The sequence below is a fragment of the Oncorhynchus gorbuscha genome, linkage group LG01 (assembly GCF_021184085.1).
Source record: "Oncorhynchus gorbuscha isolate QuinsamMale2020 ecotype Even-year linkage group LG01, OgorEven_v1.0, whole genome shotgun sequence".
NCBI classification, from domain to species: domain Eukaryota; kingdom Metazoa; phylum Chordata; class Actinopteri; order Salmoniformes; family Salmonidae; genus Oncorhynchus; species Oncorhynchus gorbuscha.
In genome coordinates, this window is record NC_060173.1 from 1,804,060 (window position 1) to 1,826,671 (window position 22,612).

General features: G+C 45.2%; 1 protein-coding gene across 1 annotated transcript in view; it reads right to left on the minus strand.

Annotated features, from left to right (window-relative positions):
- kif23 (kinesin family member 23) overlaps positions 1-21,882 on the minus strand; it is a 46,795-nt gene extending 24,913 nt beyond the window's left edge. The window contains 17 exon segments of the mRNA XM_046342874.1: positions 38-204; positions 726-890; positions 3,037-3,196; positions 3,603-3,722; positions 5,722-5,801; positions 6,082-6,184; positions 9,385-9,506; positions 10,281-10,393; positions 10,742-10,789; positions 13,947-14,055; positions 14,058-14,116; positions 16,920-17,032; positions 17,210-17,346; positions 18,649-18,754; positions 19,910-20,038; positions 21,493-21,559; positions 21,759-21,882. Of these exon segments, the coding sequence (XP_046198830.1) occupies positions 38-204; positions 726-890; positions 3,037-3,196; positions 3,603-3,722; positions 5,722-5,801; positions 6,082-6,184; positions 9,385-9,506; positions 10,281-10,393; positions 10,742-10,789; positions 13,947-14,055; positions 14,058-14,116; positions 16,920-17,032; positions 17,210-17,346; positions 18,649-18,754; positions 19,910-20,038; positions 21,493-21,559; positions 21,759-21,772 (1,812 nt within the window). The 5' untranslated portion in view covers positions 21,773-21,882.
- Between the last annotated feature and the right edge of the window lie 730 nt (positions 21,883-22,612).

A 22,612-nucleotide genomic window follows, 5' to 3' on the forward strand; every position in this document is an offset into this window, starting at 1 on the left:
GCCAGCAGTATATTGGGTACTATTTCATTGTGTTTACCTTGTACTCCAGCATCTTGGACTTCTTCTCCAGACGGTCAATCTCAGTCTTCTGGCTATGAAGGGTCTTGTCCTTCTCCCCCAGTTGACCTCTCTGGTCCTGGATCAAGTTCTCCTTGGAGACCAGGCTACTGTCCAGCTCCTGGAGCATGGACTTCAACATGTCGGCTGGAGGAGGAAAACAAATTAAGACGTGATCAAAAAGCCCCATCACAGCTTGATGAGTTTGTGGTCACCACCCTACCAGCCCCCGTTGTACTCCCGGGTCTCCACCCTACCAGCCCCCATTGTACTCCCGGGTCTCCACCATCTTACCAGCCCCCGTTGTACTCCCGGGTCTCCACCCTACCAGCCCCCGTTGTACTCCCGGGTCACCACCCTACCAGCCCCCGTTGTACTCCCGGGTCACCACCCTACCAGCCCCCGTTGTACTCCCGGGTCACCATCCTACCAGCCCCTGTTGTACTCCTGGGTCACCATCCTACCAGCCCCCGTTGTACTCCTGGGTCACCATCCTACCAGCCCCCGTTGTACTCCTGGGTCACCATCCTACCAGCCCCTGTTGTACTCCTGGGTCACCATCCTACCAGCCCCCGTTGTACTCCTGGGTCACCATCCTACCAGCCCCCGTTGTACTCCTGGGTCACCATCCTACCAGCCCCCATTGTACTCCTGGGTCACCATCTTACCAGCCCTGTTGTACTCCTGGGTCATCATCTGCCTGATCTTGTGTCTCTTCTCCAGCACCTCTATGAGGCGGGGCAGAGTGACGTCATCATGGGGGTCCGTGATCTCGCTGGCAGGCAGAGGGGGAAGGTTCTGGAGCAGTTGGTGCATCACTGACTGGGTGGATTCTAGACCCAGAGGGGAACACAGACCACAGTTCATAAGTACCACCCATTGGATAAGACCGTGGCACCCGCGGCCTATCATTTACACCACCTTCAGATAACATATTCCTACGAGAAACAACATGTAGTGTCTTCAGCAAGTATTCACACCTGGACTCAGTTTGGTTCAACAGTTTGAACACTGAGACATTAAAGACATGATAGATCAGACACATAGTATATTAAGGAGTGAAAGAGACTGGGTCTCTGTAGAAAGACAGATAGCTGTGGAATGTGTTGGGTGGACAAAAGGAGAGCAACGTGCTGATACAGGTGAGACAGGTGGACATCTGTGGATTAGGTGAAGGAGGGGTTGAGGTCAGGAGGTGAGGACAGAGATGTGTTGATACAGGGGAGACAGGTGAGGACAGAGTCATCAGGAAGTAATAAACATTTGGTATCCTTTTACTCTCTTCCTGTGAAACCATAAGATGCAACCATTGGGAAGAAGGAGGGTCTTAAGTGGGATATATATCAGAACCTTTGGGAAGAATTCAACTTGGTTAAAGCTTCTCTAGTGTCCGTGAGTGATTTACTCTGAAAAATAAGAACCGAACAACTACTTACACATTGTTGTTACAGCCTGAATTTAACATGGTCACTGGCCGACACACAACACTCCATAATGTCAAAGTGGAATAATGTTTTCCCCAGAAAATGATGTCTTGAGTCAATAAGTATTCAACTCCTTTGTTATGGCAAGCCTTAAGTTCAGGAGTAAACATGTGCTTAACAATTCACACAATACGTTGCATGGACTCACTGTGTGCAGTAAGTGTTCAACATGATTTTAAATGTCTACCTCATCTCTGTACCCCTCACATACAGTTATCAGTAAGGTCCCTCAGTCCAGCAGTGAATTTTCAAAGAGATTCAACCACAAAGACCAGGGAGGTTTTCCACTGCCTTGTAAAGGGCACCTATTGGTAGATGGGTCAAAAATAAATAAAAGCAGACATTGAATATCCCTTTGAGCATAGTGACGTTATTAATTACACTGTGGATGGTGTATCAATACACCCAGTCACTACAAAGATACAGGCTTCCTTCCTAACTCAGTTGCCAGAGAGGAAGGAAACCCCTTGGGGATTTCCCCATGAAACCAATGGTGACTTTAAAACAGTCAGAGTTGAATGGCTATGATAGTAGAAAACTGAGGATGGATCAACAACATTGTAGTTACTCCGTGACCTAATTGACAGAGTGAAAAGAAGAACGAACAGACTATACAGAACAAAAATATTCCAAAACATGCATCCTGTTTGCAACAAGGCACTAAAGCAATACGGCAAAAGAATGTGGCTAAGGAATTAACTTTTTATCCTGAATACAAAGTGTTATGTTTGGGGCAAATCCAATACATTACTGAGAACCACTCTCCATATTTTCTAACAGTTGTGGCTGCATCATGTTATGGGTATGCGTGTAATAATTAAGGACTAGGGGGTTTCTCAGGATTAAAAAGAAACAGAATGGAGCTAAGCAAAGACAAAATCCTAGAGGACAACCTGGTTCAGCCCGCTTTCCACCAGACACTGGGAGATCAAATCTCCGTTCAGCAGGACAATCACCTAAAACACAAGGCCAAACCTACCCTGGAGTTGCTTACCAAGAAGACAGTTACGTCCTCGAGTCGCCAAGTTGAAAATCTATGGTAAGACTTGAAAATGGTTGTCTAGCAATGATCAAGAACCAATTTGACAGAGTTTAAATCATTTTGAAAAGAATAATGGGCAAATATTTACAATCCAGGTGTGCAAAGCTCTGAGACTCACCCAGAAAGACACAAAATCACTGCCAAAGGTGATTCTAACATGTATTGACTCAGAGGTGTGAATACTTATGAAAATTAGATATTTTATTTTCAATACATTCAGAAAAAGATGTTATCATTTTGTCGTTATGGGGTAGTGTGTGTAGACTGGTGAAAAAACAATGGAATCCATTTTGAATTCAGGCTGTAACAAAATCGTGGAATAAGTCAAGGGGAAGGAATACTTTCTGAAGGCACTGTAAACCCTCACTGTACCGTGAGCGACTTTGAATAAAAGCTTCTGGCAAGTGGCATGATATATATTATTACTCAAAGTGCAACAGTCATCCTCTCTACCTGTATTGACAGGACCTCCTCGTTCCTCCAGGCGTCGCGACAACTCGTCTTTGAAGGCTTGGTTTTTCTGCCGGCGCCCAGCAGCTAAGCCACAGATGGGCCTGTCCACGGGCCTGGCTACCTCCACCTCCTGGGTCATCTCAGCAAAACGCATCACCAGCTGCAGAAACACACACAGATCCCCAGCTGTAGAAACACACAGATCCCCAGCTGTAGAAACACACAGATCCCCAGCTGTAGAAACACAGATCCCCAGCTGTAGAAACACAGATCCCCAGCTGTAGAAACACACAGACCCCCACCAGTAGAAACACACAGACCCCCAGCAGTAGAAACACAGACCCCCAGCAGTAGAAACACACACAGATCAGACAGACCCCCAGCAGTAGAAACACACAGACCACCCATGGACCGGTGTGGCTCAGTAAGTAAAAGCCCAAAGCCAAGTTGTGGGTTCAATCAAGCAGTAATTGTCACCATAGAAGAATGTCAGGCCAAAGACGCATTCATTCCTAGAAACAATAAACGGTGGCAGAATTATTCCACGTAGGGGATAATGGACTCACCATGGTTTCTTCGTAGTCGTCGGCTTTAGGATTGACACATACAACCATCCGTACTTTACCCTCCCCGTCAAAGTAGTTCTTGAACAAGTGAGTCACCTTGGAGTCACGGTATGGAACCATCTGTGTGTGGAAGAGGGAGAAAGACTTCCATTAGGCCTGTTCACGGTGCCTTGTTCTTAGCCCCAGACCGGCTCTGGGCTGGATTAGCATGCATGTTAACCCGGGGCTAAACTTCAAGGCCTAACGATTCACACAGACCGACAACACGACACCGACATTCTCTCTGACACGCGACCAATGTTATTATAAGCAATACGACATGTATCAACACAGCTTCTAGTCTAGCATTTGATTTCCAACAGTTAAGGTTTGGATAAACCTTGCTCTCCGCCTGACCTCAGAAAACAAGGTTTAACTTTTGAAATTCAATCTGGCCTGTACAGAGAATGCTGTGCACGTTTCCTGATCCAGGAGAAATCATTCAACAGTATCATGGATATATCAAAGTAAATAAAGAGCTATGAAACTAGACAAATGGAGAGTTTGCTCATAAAGACCCTATTAAATTACTAATTCTATGCATTTGCTGCCCTTCCTACTGTAGACTTTTGTTGCTTCAGACATTAGGCACTGACCTGCATAGCAACCATTTTTGTTGGGCACTGACCTGCATAGCAACCATTTTTGTTAGGCACTAACCTGCATAGCAACCATTTTATTTAGGCACTAACCTGCATAGCAACCATTTTTGTTAGGCACTAACCACGTTTCCATCCACAGTTTTTATGAGTGTAAAGTCAAGACAGTTGTGATGGAAACTGGAACAATTTTATAAAGGAAGAAAACGTGTTCAACACATTGGGACTTCTGTGTGTCTGCCAAATGAATTATGTGAGAAATGACAGTGGAAATTATTTTATGCACAAATATTGATATAATAACCATCTTATGGAAGTAAACTGGAGTCCTCCCCCTGATTTAGGAAAGCATGTTTATTAAGCTACAGATGCTACAAGTGATGAACTTCACAGGGTGGTGGAATGGCACGGTGACGAGCTTCATGCTCCTGTCAATAAATATCCAGGGTCTAATTCTGGTGACATGACGGACGGACGCTTGACTGCAGTTTGACTAATAAAATAAATATTCTCACTCTTATCCACAATAATGTCATCATGTAGAATAGGCTACCAGCACTGCATCTGCCAGCTGTCTAACTAACAGTAGAGTTGAAAATGTGAGGCAAACATATGGAACATTTTATGCACTACGTCATCACTGATTGTTATCCTCAAGTACATTTGGTGGGAAAATGTACCCATTTACTTTACGCGGATCCTAGAATAGTGGATGGAAACCCAGCCAGAGCAACCGAAGTTTATACACAGATTAAAGTAGTTTGGTTTTTGTCCTCTGGATGATTTAGTATGAATTAAGATACTTATCAACATAATGTGCAGAAGGTATTACAGGCATCACAAGCATATGATGCAGCATGGCCCGTCTACTCTGCCAAATACAGACCCTGCGATGCAGCATGGCCCGTCTACTCTGCCAAATACAGACCCTGCGATGCAGCATGGCCCGTCTACTCTGCCAAATACAGACCCTGCGATGCAGCATGGCCCGTCTACTCTGCCAAATACAGACCCTGCGATGCAGCATGGCCCGTCTACTCTGCCAAATACAGACCCTGCGATGCAGCATGGCCCGTCTACTCTGCCAAATACAGACCCTGCGATGCAGCATGGCCCATCTACTCTGCCAAATACAGACCCTGCGATGCAGCATGGCCCGTCTACTCTGCCAAATACAGACCCTGCGATGCAGCATGGCCCATCTACTCTGCCAAATACAGACCCTGCGATGCAGCATGGCCCGTCTACTCTGCCAAATACAGACCCTGCGATGCAGCATGGCCCATCTACTCTGCCAAATACAGACCCTGCGATGCAGCATGGCCATTTACAGAGCGGTACAGCATACGTGGTGTAATGTGGTGTAGTACAGATACATATCCCCAACTGTACATAGTTGGCTCCACTGCCTACATCATCATATACACAACGATAGCATGGAGTACATAAATGGTCCAGAATCTATTAAATACAGTACGAACCTTGTTTGTGCCACACATTTGATTCTCCCGAAGCACTTCGATACACGTCCTCAAAGTCATGAGCGACTGGTTGATGTTACCTGAAATCAGAAATATACATTTCAACTTACAAGTAGAAAAGACATATTTCCTGAAGAAAATGTGAGCCTTCTTCAGCAGTCCAAGTAAAGACTGTGTCTTCTGGTAGTGGGTAACATTTATACTCAGGGTTCTCCCTTTGGTTTAATACCATTGAAGGCTCTAGATGGCAGATGCAGGTGTTCAAAAGGCCCTCTTCCCATCATACTCAGAAGCCCCACCTTGTTAAAACCTCCTGGGGAGAACCCTGACATTGTTGAATGGAACGTGACTAGAACCCACCTGCTTCTCTGAGGCGGCTGCCCTCAGCCCGGGTCCTGCTTGTGCGCTCACTCCCCGCCAAGTCAACCAGGCACAGCTGACTGACGCTCACCTGGTTCTTATCCTGAGCACACAGTCAAAAACATTTATACATATTTACTCTTCAACTAGACAGTTATTTTTTACACCCCCTTATAGTTGATGTCCACGCCAATCATTCTTACCCCCTTCCCTTGGCTGTGTATGTTTCTAACAGAACACAGCATCAGTGTCCAACACAAGTTAAAAATGCTCCCCTCCAACGTTCGACAGAGCCCTTTGGGGCCTACTTCCCAAGCCGTTTGGCTCAGTTCACATGCTAGTGAGTGAAATCGAACAGCTGATGGAGCTGTCATGTGACCGAATGCTGCAGACAACACATTCGCTGGTCACTAAGGAGGAGTTTTGGGTCCTGCCGTCTCCCTCTGAGCATTAATGCTGCGTTCAAAACCACTGGGAACCCAGACCTGGAACCCAGACCTGGAACCCAGACCTGGGACCCAGACCTGGAACCCAGACCTGGAACCCAGACCTGGAACCCAGACCTGGAACCCAGACCTGGAACCCAGCCCTGGAACCCAGCCCTGGAACCCAGCCCTGGAACCCAGCCCTGGAACCCAGCCCTGGAACCCAGCCCTGGGAAATCTTAAGACTTCCAACTCCATTAAACTGATCGTACCCGTCACCAGCTGACATCGATGTGAAGCTGGATTCAGTGCCTCGTCTGCGTTAAAACCTAATACCCATCCAGGTTGGATGTGACAGCAGAGATGAGGTGCTCACTGTCGACTTTGAGAAGCTCTGACGCGACATTCATCAAGCCACACCCATCTCATTAGTGGTGGTGAGATAAGATACAGTATGTAAGACTAGTTTGAAATTGACGATCATCATAGCCCCACATTAACAGTATGTGAAGGTGAGTTGAGAAGTCAATCAAAAATACTGTTCATGTTTTACAACTGACTGCTATAACCAAAACATTAGAAAGTACTGTTCATGTTTTACAACTGACTGCTATAGCCAAAACATTAGAAAGCACTGTTCATGTTTTACAACTGACTGCTATAGCCAAAACATTAGAAAGCACTGTTCATGTTTTACAACTGACTGCTATAGCCAAAACATTAGAAAGCACTGTTCATGTTTTACAACTGACTGCTATAGCCAAAACATTAGAAAGTACTGTTCATGTTTTACAACTGACTGCTATAACAAAACATTAGAAAGTACTGTTCATGTTTTACAACTGACTGCTATAGCCAAAACATTAGAAAGCACTGTTCATGTTTTACAACTTTTTAACAAAACATTAGAAAGCACTTTTCAGATTTCAAAATGACTGCTTAACTGGGACATTAAAAGCACTGTTCAATGTTTTACAACTGATGTAAACAAAACATTAGAAAGCACTGTTCATGTTTTACAACTGACTGCTATAGCCAAAAAATGAGAAAGTAAACATTGGCTGCTTTCAATTTTTTTCACATGGTTGAAGTCACAATTTTCAGATATCAAAATGAGGTTCTGGGACAAAAACGTTTGTGAATGCCTGATGTAAACATCATTAAAGTGACCAGTGTCCAATGATTATGTACATAGTACAGTTAACATTAGCCGGTAAAAGCTGGCTTTTGGACGTTATGTATTTTTGCCGATAAATCAAATTGGCGACTGCCAATTGTTCGGGTCGAAGGAAAAAAATAATAATAATCACACTGTGAAATAATGAATTTCAGCCTCTTCATTGATTGACATGCCAGCCGCTACGGCTCAAACCGGCAGCCGCTACGGCTCAAACCGGCAGCCGCTACGGCTCAAACCGGCAGCCGCTACGGCTCAAACCGGCAGCCGCTACGGCTCAAACCGGCAGCCGCTACGGCTCAAACCGGCAGCCGCTACGGCTCAAACCGGCAGCACGGCTCAAACCGGCAGCCGCTACGGCTCAAACCGGCAGCCGCTACGGCTCAAACCGGCAGCCGCTACGGCTCAAACCGGCAGCCGCTACGGCTCAAACCGGCAGCCGCTACAGCTCAAACCGGCAGCCGCTACAGCTCAAACCGGCAGCCGCTACGGCTCAAACATCTTGTCCAGATGGGATAGGGCAGTGTGCAGCGCGATGACGATTGTGTCGTCCATGGATCTTTTGGGGCGGTATGCAAATTATAGTGGGTCTAAGTTGTCACTGTCAGGTAAGGTGGAGGTGATAGGATCTATGACAAGCCTCTCAAAGCACTTCATGATAACAGAAGTGAGTGCTACGGGGCAATAGTCATATAGCTCAGTTAACTTTGCTCACAGGAACAATGGTGGACATCTTGAAGAAAGTGGGGACAGCAGACTGGGATAGGGAGAGATTGAAACTGCCCATAAAGACACCAGACAGCTGGTCTGCACATGTCATCTGACCCAGGAGCCTTGAGAGTTAAGATGCTTAAAATGTCTCACCAGTTACCTTTCCGTGGTTAAATGGTGCCATCTATCCAGGGTTTCTGGGTTGGATAGGTTCTAATCATCACAGTAGGAACAACATCATCTATCCACTTCCTGATGAACCCAGTCACAGTAGGAACAACATCCTCTATCCACTTCCTGATGAACCCAGTCACTGTAGGAACAACATCCTCTATCCACTTCCTGATGAACCCAGCCACTGTAGGAACAACATCCTCTATCCACTTCCTGATGAACCCAGTCACTGTAGGAACAACATCCTCTATCCACTTCCTGATGAACCCAGACACTGTAGGAACAACATCCTCTATCCACTTCCTGATGAACCCAGTCACAGTAGGAACAACATCCTCTATCCACTTCCTGATGAACCCAGCCACTGTAGGAACAACATCCTCTATCCACTTCCTGATGAACCCAGACACTGTAGGAACATCATCCTCTATCCACTTCCTGATGAACCCAGTCACAGTAGGAACAACATCCTCTATCCACTTCCTGATGAACCCAGACACTGTAGGAACAACATCCTCTATCCACTTCCTGATGAACCCAGTCACTGTAGGAACAACATCCTCTATCCACTTCCTGATGAACCCAGACACTGTAGGAACGTCATCCTCTATCCACTTCCTGATGAACCCAGTCACTGAGTCATTGTATATGTCAATGTTATTTTCATAGTCAACACAGAACATTTTCCAGGCCACGTGAGCACCATCATCTTGAAACATGGATTCCGATGGGTCAGACCAGAGTGGTTAAGGAGTGAGATTGTCATCTCATTCTCTGCAATGGAATCAAAGGGACATTTACTATATATGATATTACCTGTAAGATGTTGTCGCCATCTGCATCTAGAGGGGCCTGGGCCAGTTTGATGATGAAGACACTGTGGGAGCGGCTGGACTCTCTGTTGAGCTGAGTGTTGGCTATACGCCTCTTCTTCTGTCCTGTAACAGACACAGTCAGCCTACCATCAATACACCTTTACAACATCACACTGTGGGGGAGACTGGACTCTCTGTTGAGCTGAGTGTTGGCTATACAACATGAGACTGGACTCTCTGTTGAGCTGAGTGTTGGCTATACAATATTACACTGTGGGGGAGACTGGACTCTCTGTTGAGCTGAGTGTTGGCTATACAACATTACACTGTGGGAGAGACTGGACTCTGTTGAGCTGAGTGTTGGCTATACAACATTACACTGTGGGAGAGACTGGAATCTCTATGGAACTGAGTGTTGGCTATACAACATTACACTGTGGGAGAGACTGGAATCTCTATGGAACTGAGTGTTGGCTATACAACATTACACTGTGGGAGAGACTGGAATCTCTATGGAACTGAGTGTTGGCTATACGCCTATTCTTCCGACTTATAAACAAGGAACAGGAGATCAAGCTCGACCAAATCACCCAACCAACCTCGATTACCTACTCAAGAACATGATAGGGCCCAGGTCAAACACAGAATGGACGGGCTGTGATAGTATGAAAATGGTGCTTGGTCTCTGGGTGGCTAGGACGAGTTAAGCACTTTAAGAAAACAGTATTGCTGTAAAAAATAAATAATAATAAAAACATTTAAAAAGGCCTTTAATGGCTGCATTTACAGACAGACCAATCGCCCCCCCAATAATTGTGCAAATGGTCTAAATCGGGATGCGCCCTTGAATAAAATGCAATTGATTAAGTGTTTAGTGAAGGTTTGAGACGATCTTACCTCTCCAGAACACTTCAAAGGCCTCTTCTGTAGACTTAACTTCTACCTCGGTGCAGCCGGCCACATACATGTTGTGGTTCTGGTCCTCTCTTAGGAGCTTAGACTGGGGTGGTCTACAGAGAGGGACCGAGTGTCAACTGACTGATAGTGCTGAGCTAGCCTGGTCCAAGCTCTGTTTGTGTCGTCTGGCCAACAACAATGGTCATTCGTAACATTCCAAACAGATCTGGAACCAGACTAATGCTGTGTATTATGATGGCAGCTACAGTCAAGACTAAAGCAACATAGAAAGACAAGCAACATTCCAAACAAAGCAATAGAGCATTCAACATGATTAAATGAAGCACTTCTGCCACTACAAAGCACAACAGACAATTCCATGAACACTTCCTGGTTGCAACATTCAGGATTAGGGTATATTATACATGTAGCTAAATGAGTATGCTCTATATGTGACATACATGAACTCTTGGTTGGGCTGCCTCTGAGGAGTACCTCCTCCATTCCACCTAACAAAGTAAGGAACACAAATATTTATCTGACTGCAATAACTACTCTGATATGAAACTATACCTTCCAGTAGCCAGTAGGACCCAGTGATAGCTACTACTCTGATATGAAACAATACCTTCCAGTAGCCAGTAGGACCCAGTGATAGCTACTACTCTGATATGAAACAATACCTTCCAGTAGCCAGTAGGACCCAGTGATAGCTACTACTCTGATATGAAACAATACCTTCCAGTAGCCAGTAGGACCCAGTGATAGCTACTACTCTGATATGAAACAATACCTTCCAGTAGCCAGTAGGACCAGGAGATAGCTACTACTCTGATATGAAACAATACCTTCCAGTAGCCAGTAGGACCAGGAGATAGCTACTACTCTGATATGAAACAATACCTTCCAGTAGCCAGTAGGACCAGGAGATAGCTACTACTCTGAAACAAACAATAGCTTCCAGTAGCAGTAGGATTAGGAGATAGCTACTTCTCTGATTTGAAACAATACCTTCCAGTAGCCAGTAGGACCAGGAGATAGCTACTACTGTGATGACACTATACCTTCCAGTAGCCAGTAGGACCTTGGTTGAGATAGCTACTACTCTGATGACACTATACCTTCCAGTAGCCAGTAGGACCAGGAGATAGCTACTACTCTGATATGAAACAATACCTTCCAGTAGCCAGTAGGACCAGGAGATAGCTACTACTCTGATATGAAACAATACCTTCCAGTAGCCAGTAGGACCAGGAGATAGCTACTACTCTGATATGAAACAATACCTTCCAGTAGCCAGTAGGACCAGGAGATAGCTACTACTCTGATATGAAACAATACCTTCCAGTAGCCAGTAGAACCAGGAGATAGCTACTACTCTGATATGAAACAATACCTTCCAGTAGCCAGTAGGACCCAGTGATAGCTACTACTCTGATATGAAACAATACCTTCCAGTAGCCAGTAGGACCCAGTGATAGCTACTACTCTGATATGAAACTATACCTTCCAGTAGCCAGTAGGACCAGGAGATAGCTACTACTCTGATATGAAACAATACCTTCCAGTAGCCAGTAGGACCAGGAGATAGCTACTACTCTGATATGAAACAATACCTTCCAGTAGCCAGTAGAACCCAGTGATAGCTACTACTCTGATATGAAACAATACCTTCCAGTAGCCAGTAGGACCAGGAGATAGCTACTACTCTGATGAAACTATACCTTCCAGTAGCCAGTAGGACCAGGAGATAGCTACTACTCTGATGACACTATACCTTCCAGTAGCCAGTAGGACCAGGAGATAGCTACTACTCTGATATGAAACAATACCTTCCAGTAGCCAGTAGGACCAGGAGATAGCTACTACTCTGATGAAACAATACCTTCCAGTAGCCAGTAGGACCAGGAGATAGCTACTACTCTGATTTTAAACATTATACAGTGCCTTCAGAAAGTCTTCATACCCCTTGAATTATTGCACATTGTTGTTGTGCTGTAGCCTGAATTCCAAGTGGATGAAATAATTGTTCTCTCACCCATCTACACACCCCATAATGACATCACAATACCCCATAATGACAAAGTGAAAAAGTTTAGAAATGTTTGCATAAAAATAAAAATGAAATACAGAAATGTAATTTGCATAAGTATTCACACCCGTGTCAATACTTTGTAGAAGCAACTTTGGTGGCGATTACAGCTCCGAGTAGTCTCGGGCCAGGCCTGTATCAGCTCCGAGTCGTCTCGGGGCAGGCCTGTATCAGCTCCGAGTCGTCTCGGGGCAGGCCTGTATCAGCTCAGAGTCGTCTCGGGGCAATGAGATTCAAGTCTGTTCTTTGGCTGGGCCACTCAAGGACTTTCCAAATTCAATTGATTGGACATGATTTGGAAAGGCACTAACCTGTCTATATAAGGTCCAACAGTTGACAGTGCATGTCGGAGGAAAAACCAAGCCATGCGATCGAAGGAATTGTCCAGAGTTCAGAGACAGGATTGTGTTGAGGCACAGATCTGGGGAATGATACCAAAACAAGAAGCCGATGATCACTCTGACAAAGCTCCGGAGTTCCTTTGTGGAGATTGGAAGATTCTCCTGAAGGACAACCATCTCTGCAGTACACCACCAATCAGGCCTTTATGGTAGTGGCCAGACTGAAACTACTCCTCAGTAAAAGGTCAATTACACTTGGAGTTTGCCAAAATGCACCTAAAGGACTCTCAGACCATGAGAAACTAGATTCTCTGGTCTGATTATTGAACTCGTCGACATTACATGAATGCCAAATGTCATGTCTGGAGGAAACCAGGCACCACTCATCACCTGGCCAATACCATCCCAACGGTGGAGCATGGGTGGCAGCAGCATGCTTTGGCAATGTTTTTCAGCGGCAGGGACTGGGAAACTAGTCAGGATCGAGGGAAAGATGAACGGAGCAAAGTAGAGATTCTTGATGAAAAACCTGCTCCAGAACTCAGGACCTCAGACTGGAGTGAATGTTCACCTTTCAACAGGATAACGACCCTAAGCACACAGCCAAGACAACGCAGGTGTGGCTTCGAGACAAGTCTCTAAAATGTCCTTGAGTGGCCCAGCCAGAGCCCAGACTTGAACCCGATCTAACTGTGCCGGAGAGACCCGAAAATAGCTGTGCAGCGACGCTCCCCATCCAACCTGACAGAGCTTGAGAAGCTCTGCGGAGAAGAATGGGAGAAACTCCCCAAATACAGGTGTGTCAAGCTTGCAGCATCATAACCAAGAAGTCTTGAGGCTGTAATCGCTGCCAAAGGTCCTTCAACAAAGTTCTGAGTAAAGAGTCCGAATACTTATGTAAATGTGATAGAAATGTTTGCTAATTTGTTAAATAAAAAAAACAGCTAATAACTTGTCTTTGCTTTGTCATTATGGGGTATTGCGTGTACATTTCAGCATAAGGCTGTAACATAATAAAACTTGGAAAAAGGGAAGGGGTCTGAATACCTTCTGAATGCTCTGTATTTGAGGAATTAGCCTCATCTAGGGTTATGCTGAGAAATTAAAATATGCTGGGTTAGGATTTTAATCCATAACTTCACTAGTTATACTTGCCATATCTACAGACTGACCTAAACATGATAAATTAAAAATATGATATCCATTTCCATCAATCTGCTGTAAGTGTCTTACTTGGGTTTGATGGGGTCATAGGGCGCTTCTTCCAGCAGATCATAGATATAGTTGTTGTATATCTCGATGTAGGACACAAACACACTGTAGCTACTGTCCTCATCCACCCGTCTGCCCTGCAGGCCTCCTCTGGGTTGATCATGTCTGCAAACTCTGGGTCCAGCCTCTGCCTGGAAACCAGGGGTTGGAACCCAAATTAATTTTGAATCGTTCCGTTCTGAACAAAACCACATCCATTTTTGTTCAACCGTTCCGACCCACAAAATAAAGTTCTGAACCGGGAACAAACACACAAAATACCAGGTTATATTGTGCCTTTGTTCCATTTTAAACCTCTGAAAGAATAAATTATTCACCTTCAGCTCAACATTAAATTACTTCACCAATCAGTGCGGATAGAGCAGCTTGCTATGGCGCGTGCCAAGCTATATTTGTTTACATGGGCGACTGACACGTGTAGGGCTTGAGATGCGACTGACATTTTGCGTGTCAGAAGAGAGCAAGCGAGGGTAGCGGAGGAGGCTTGAAGCACAGGGCATCTTGTTATGATATCATTATCTGAATTAGGTCCACAGAATTATACCTAAGAGGCTTCTGTGGAGGAACCTTGAATGTCTGAACTTCCTGGAGTTGACTTAATGATGGACCAGAGCTAGCTAGGTAACAAGCGTGTGTGTGCAGAGCAGCACCAGGATTTAAACACACATCCTAACCTTTTTGTAGTTAATAAATCCAAAGTGAAACATGATAAATATAATATCCTTAAATAGCGTTGAAAAGTTATTCCATTCTTCTCTAATAAACAGTTTCCTCCTAATTTCTGAACCGCGCTTGTAACGTCAGCACAGTGGGCCGCGCTCCCGAGGGGCCACAGTGGGCCGCGCTCCCGAGGGGGAGGGGCCACAGAGGGCCGCGCTCCCAAGGGGGAGGGGCCACAGAGGGCCACGCCCCCGAGGGAGAGGGGCAGGTAGCCTACATACCCCTTGGTAAAGATTTCTAGCTGACAGGCAGACACCGGAACAAGTTCCTGAGTGACAGGGGGAGGGACTACAGTGGGCTGTGCTGCAGAGGGGGAGGGGCAGGCAGGCACTGGAACAAGTCCCTGAGTGACAGAGGGAGGGGCTACAGTGGGCTGTGCTGTGGAGGGGGAGGGAGACACTGGAACAAGTTCCTGAGTGACAGAGGGAGGGGCTACAGTGGGCTGTGCTGCGAGGGGAGGGGCAGGGAGACACTGGAACAAGTTCCTGAGTGACAGAGGGAGGGGCTACAGTGGGCTGTGCTGCAGAGAGGGGAGGGGCAGGGAGACACTGGAACAAGTTCCTGAGTGACAGAGGGAGGGGCTACAGTGGGCTGTGCTGCAGAGGGGGAGGGGCAGGGAGACACTGAACAAGTTCCTGAGTGACAGAGGGAGGGGCTACAGTGGGCTGTGCTGCAGAGGGGGAGGGGCAGGGAGACACTGAACAAGTTCCTGAGTGACAGAGGGAGGGGCTACAGTGGGCTGTGCTGCAGAGAGACACTGGAACAAGTCCCTGAGTGACAGAGGGAGGGGCTACAGTGGGCTGTGCTGTGGAGGGGGAGGGAGACACTGGAACAAGTTCCTGAGTGACAGAGGGAGGGGCTACAGTGGGCTGTGCTGCGTAGGGGGAGGGGCAGGGAGACACTGGAACAAGTTCCCGAGTGACAGAGGGAGGGGCTACAGTGGGCTGTGCTGCAGAGAGACACTGGAACAAGTTCCTGAGTGACAGAGGGAGGGGCTACAGTGGGCTGTGCTGCAGAGGGGGAGGGGCAGGGAGACATGAACAAGTTCCTGAGTGACAGAGGGAGGGGCTACAGTGGGCTGTGCTGCAGAGGGGGAGGGGCAGGGAGACACTGGAACAAGTTCCTGAGTGACAGAGGGAGGGGCTATGGTAATATTGGGAAATGATAACTTTGTAATCTGAATACTTTCCTTGGTGCCCTTATTTCCTAGTTAATTACAGCTACACGATTAATTACTTTGATCGCGTTATCAAAGATTCCCTGTAATTAGTATAAAACTATGTTTTCAATGTAATGATAGTAAAGACATGACAATGGATTGAACTACCCAGTTTATAATATGCAAATGTAATGCTTAATATTGGGTTCCCGAGTGGCGCAGCGGTCTAAGGCAATGCATCTCAGTGCACTACAGTCCCTGGTTCGAATCTAGGCTGTATCACATCCGACCATGATAGCGAATCACATTGGGCGGCGCACAATTGACCCAGTGTCTTCCCGGGTTTGGCCGTCATTGTGAATAAGATCTGTTAACTGGCATGCCTAGTTAAATAAACAGTTTACAAAATGCTCACACTGTAGAGACATGAAAATTGACCACCCGCCAACGTGGCTGGTGAAATAGACAGTCTCACCTGCCAATACCTAAATCTACACACATTTGGCAGGTGGTCATTTAAAGCACCTTAGTATTACATCGGGCTGAGAACTGCCAGGGACCTCACAATACAATATTATCACCATACAGAGGTCCCGACACCATATGTATGGGGATTCTACAGTATATGATTGAATTGCGATTCCCATAAAATTCATTTGGGGCCATTTTAGTTTCTCACTGTTTTCTGTAGGTTTTCGTTAACAAAATCACGTGTTTTTAGGAAAAGCTTTTCCTATCTGCCAGAAGACTTTTCATTAGCATGATCGCTAACGGCTACACAGTTACAGGAAATACGAATCACTGATGCATTCTATTCATGTCTTATGATAAACTTGGACAAATTCATTCATTTTCAATACATTTAGTTGATTCCATACATTTGAATATTGTTTAATTATGTTTTAATGTCTTGATTCCGTGATTCTGTTGTCCACATTGCAACTTTTATAGGGCCCGAAATAAAACATATTCCATTGACATACAGTATTACAATCACACAGGGAAAATATATTTGAGAGATTGAGTTTCAGGCTTCCTCGTTAGAAAACACTCACCTGGAGGGTGTTTTAGGGACAACAGTTGGCTGGTTTTCCCTCTTCTGGCGCTCCAACAGAGCATCCACCTGATTCTGGACCTCCATACCATTCTTATCATCTGTCTTTAACACCTGCACATCACAGTGGAATTAAATAGTACCAGACTGTCCCATTCAATATGGATCGAAGCTGGGAGATTTCTCTAACCAAGTCCCAACATCATTATAACACACGGTATGTATTATGGACATTAGACCAGCTTTGAAGAAGAAAACATCAAAACAAAAAAGTTAAGTTATTTCTCTTACGAATCGTTTGGCCTGGTAAGGGCCGACGCTGTTGAAGATCATGTCTAGGGAGCGGGGCAGGAGCCCCCCCTGTCCTGGAGACCCAGTCATAGTGAAGGTCTTCCCACTGCCTGTCACCCCGTAGGTAAACAGCAGACCTGGAGAAGGAAAAGAACAGACGTCCTGATTAATACAGGGTCGTACATGCATTAGTGCACACCGTAACAAAACATTTTGCAATGGAAAACAAGTTACTCATGGAAGAGTTCAGGTCGTTCTTCCCCTTTTCCTGCAGTTTAGTTCCAAGTGGATACACAGGTTAGCTGACAACGTCACAAAAACAACGCTCCGCTTTAAAAAGGTTGTCATGGTTCTGGATGGCCAGACAGCTAGCTACAATGACAACAAGCTGCTATGTGTTGTTATGGTTCTGGATGACCAGACCGCTAGCTACAATGACAACAAGCTGCTATGTGTTGTTATGGTTCTGGATGACCAGACCGCTAGCTACAATGACAACAAGCTGCTATGTGTTGTTATGGTTCTGGATGGCCAGACAGCTAGCTACAATGACAAGCTGCTATGTGTTGTTATGGTTCTGAATGGCCAGACAGCTAGCTACAATGACAACAAGCTGCCATGTGCTGTTATGGTTCTGGATGACCAGACCGCTAGCTACAATGACAACAAGCTGCTATGTGTTGTTATGGTTCTGGATGACCAGACCGCTAGCTACAATGACAACAAGCTGCTATGTGTTGTTATGGTTCTGGATGGCCAGACAGCTAGCTACAATGACAAGCTGCTATGTGTTGTTATGGTTCTGAATGGCCAGACCGCTAGCTACAATGACAACAAGCTGCCATGTGCTGTTATGGTTCTGGATGGCCAGACAGCGAGCTACAATGACAAGCTGCTATGTGTTGTTATGGTTCTGAATGGCCAGACAGCTAGCTACAATGACAACAAGCTGCCATGTGGAGAATCCTAGGTGGCTCGTTTCATCTCGTTGTTGATACAATGTCTTGTTTTGAGGTGTTGACTGATGTCATGTCTAAGCTCATTTTAACCATATTAGCAATCTAGGTAACCACCACTATAACGATGTATTGAGACAAGTGTGCATTGCGCAAATGTATCTTGTTTTCAATAAACATTGGAGACAAATTATAGATACATGTTGTCAACAATCTCAGCCAACCCAGTCAGTTTTTTTCAATACCATAGTTGAGGTTGTTGCTAAGCAACCCATCTAGAAGTCATGTATGCAGTTCACCCCCATTAACATACCAATACAGGGTACAGGTCATGAGGGTTTTATTGACCCGGACCTTGTAATAACATCCCACTGTGTATCTTCCTGTCAAACAGCAGCTGAAGAGTGTCGAGCCTCTGATCACAGATGACCAGCTGTTGGGCAACAGAACAGAAGATGAAAGGGAACCGGTTTTCCCCCTTACCATTTTTACTGTGAATGAGATCATCCACGAGGGGCTTGGCAACATCCTGAAACAACTCCATCTGGGACGTCTTAATGCAGAACACCTTCTTGAAGGAGTACTGCGTCTGTCAAAGCAAAGCGTCTGTTAGCCCAAATCTCTCTGGCCTTCTGTCTGATCCCAGGACACATACAGCACCTTGTTTAGCTTTAATGACAGACACGAAACACAGGTTAACAGTGGTTGCAGAAAGTATTCATACCCCTTGACTTACCACCATCACTATTACTTTATTTTATTTTTCCAGTGGGCATCTTTTGAAAGCATGTTATATTGCCAATATGACTAGCCCAATGATGAAATATGATCTTAGTGTTGTCTTTCACAATGCAATTCAAGGAAAAGGATAATTGTGGTGTGCATAGAATGGAGTCCTTCAGTGTGTTGGCCACGGCGGCTGTTTGAGATCAAAGTATTACATTCCTCAACATCTGATCTTTCAAAATACACCAAGTCTTATCCAGCATTTCCCACAGAAAACTATTTTTTCTGCAAAAGTTGACAAATTAGTAGGAGGGATGGGACAGCTGTCAGACAAAACACATACAAATCAAATTATTTTGGCAACATACACATATTTAGCAGATGTTATTGCGGGTGTAGCGAAATGCTTGTTACTAGCTCCAACAGTGCAGAAGTATTTAACAATTCACAACCTATGCACACAAATCTAGAAGTAAAATGGAATTAAGAAATAAAAAAACACATTATATACATACGAGATGAGTAAAGCGGTATGTAAACATTGTTAAAATGACAGCGACCTGAAGCGCAGAGCCAGAGCTCTGTCGTCGTGTACAGCATTTTACTGTACAGCCACTGCATTCCAATTGAAGCATTAATCAGTGCCCAGATATGCCATGTACAACCTGTATATGGGCTATACATGCACTCCTACATAATTATTATTATTTATTTTTTTAACCTTTATTTAACCAGGCAAGTCAGTTAAGAACACATTCTTATTTTCAATGACGGCCTGGGAACAGTGGGTTAACCGTCTGTTCAGGGACAGAACGACAGATTTGTACCTTGTCAGCTCAGGGGGGTTTGAACTCGCAACCTTCCGGTTCCTAGTCCAACGCGCTAACCACTAGGCTACGCTGCCGCCCCAAAATTCTTAGGGTGTCTGTCAACTCATGCTTTTCAGTTTCTTCTTCAGCAGCGGAAATAGCCAAGATTTCACAAATCCATTTCACACAGAGGTTTCAGACAAACATACCTCCTTGAACTCGCCATTCCTGTTGGCTTTGAGTCCGTCAGGAGCGTGTAGCTGGATGGTGGTGTTGCTGATCACCTCAATGCAACACTCCTCATCCTCCACTCCAAGAGGTCTCACACGACAGTAAACCTGAGAGACAGCATCAAAACAATAACTACAGCTAAAACAATTACAACGTGACACACCTCAGCGTAGTCCTGTAGGAGTGGCCTGACGTCCCCCAACTCTTTCTCAGACTGAGCTCCAAATAACACATTCCCTATTTAGTGCACTAATTTGGACCTATATTAGTACACTAGTTTTGACTGGGGGGCGTAGGGTTCTGGTCAAAAGGAGTGTACTACATAGGAAATTTGGGGGACATTTACATTTAAGTCATTTAGCAGACGCTCTTATCCAGACTTTATCAAACACTTACAGACATGGTTTTCATTGGCTTAAAGTGGCTGGATCATATAGTTAGCCAATTAGATTACTTCCATGGGCACAATTTCAATGTGATGAAGCTCGATCAGGTCCCCAACCCACCCGTCTCCAGACATTCAATACATCCCAGCCCACAATACATCCCAACCCACCCGTCTCCAGACACTCAATACATCCCAGCCCACCCGTCTCCAGACACTCAATACATCCCAGCCCACCCGTCTCCAGACACTCAATACATCCCAGCCCACCCGTCTCCAGACACTCAATACATCCCAGCCCACAATACATCCCAACCCACCTGTCTCAGACACTCAATACATCCCAGCCCACCCGTCTCCAGACACTCAATACATCCCAGCCCACCCGTCTCCAGACATTCAATACATCCCAGCCCACCCGTCTCCAGACATTCAACACATCCCAACCCACCAGTCTCCAGACACTCAATACATCCCAGCCCACAATACATCCCAACCCACCTGTCTCAGACACTCAATACATCCCAGCCCACCCGTCTCCAGACACTCAATACATCCCAGCCCACCCGTCTCCAGACACTCAATACATCCCAGCCCACCCGTCTCCAGACATTCAATACATCCCAACCCACCCGTCTCCAGACATTCAATACATCCCAGCCCACAATACATCCCAACCCACCCGTCTCCAGACACTCAATACATCCCAACCCACCCGTCTCCAGACATTCAATACATCCCAACCCACCCGTCTCCAGACATTCAACACATCCCAACCCACCAGTCTCCAGACACTCAATACATCCCAACCCACCCGTCTCCAGACACTCAATACATCCCAACCCACCAGTCTCCAGACACTCAATACATCCCAACCCACCAGTCTCCAGACACTCAATACATCCCAACCCACCAGTCTCCAGACATTCAACACATCCCAACCCACCAGTCTCCAGACATTCAATACATGTAGCTCTGCTGTGGCTTTATTATAGCACATGAGTAACATATATAGATACAAAATAAGTTTCCAAATGGATTTAGTTAAGTTATTCTTGCCATGCAGGAGAATTGAGGAAATCATTAAACTGATCACAGTAACCAACTCAGTGGCAGATACATTTTTTCCCAAATGTGCTGACTAGTTAGTAAGGAATGTTTTTGTCGTTTACTTACACCAACTGGGTCCTTCTGGTTGCTGGATGTCTTCTTTGGAGCAGCTCTACGGGGGGTTTTATGCTTCCTAAGCAAATCAAATGAAAAACCCAACAACAGGTAACCAAGTTAGCCTTAGTTGACCTGGTCGGCTAGCGTTAGCCAGCTAACGACAACTTGACGCGGTTTACATTACGAAAATAGCGGTCTAAAGATATCGGTTATTTACAAATAACTTTAATGATAAATCATGTTTTCTTTATTGAAATTGTAATTTTTCTACTCACGTAGGTCGTATCATGGTGAATTGTTACGGTTTGATTTCTTGCTTCCAGCTCCAACGTTCCCTCTACCTCGCGGACTAAATATTTTTCAAATTTAACCAATCAGCGGAGACTGAACCAACGGAAGTTCCTCCCAACTACTTCTGGTAAACGAAAAAAGTCCGGAACTTCCAAATAAAAGCCATTTATACAACACTGCCGCTTACTGGGTAGAAGCTGTAACTTACAGAGTAGGTACACAACACGTGTGGTGTAAGCATGGAAATTGCAATAAAACGAAGTACAAGGAGCTCAACACATATGTTGAACTCGTGCATCAAGTAATTTGAAGAACATGCATTACATGCAGTCTGGCTGTCTGCCCTTTCCCCCTACCGTTTTCGTTTGTTCTTGTGCAACCATCTAGCTACAGTAAATGTGAGTTTAATAAGCTGTCGATCAGTGTGTTTGATTCCAATTTTGTTCCTAAATTAAAGTGATAGTTACCCAAAAAGTGTGTATGTTTGTATTCGTGTTGAGAAAAGTCCATTTCATCAGTCATAAATTCATTGGAAAGGTCTAATTTCCAGTGGTGTAAAGTGCTTAAGTACAAATACTTTAAAGTACTACTTAAGTAGTTTTTCTGGGTATCTGTACTTTATTTTACTATTTACATATTTGACAACTTTTACTTCACTACATTCCTAAAGAAAATATTGTACTTTTTACTTCGTACATTTTCCCTGACACCCAAAAGTACTCATTACATTTGGAATGCTTAACAGGACAGGAAAATGGTTCAGTTCATCCCTACTGCCTCTGATGCGGCAGACTCCCTAAACACACATGCTTCATTTGTAAATTAGGTCTGAGTGTTG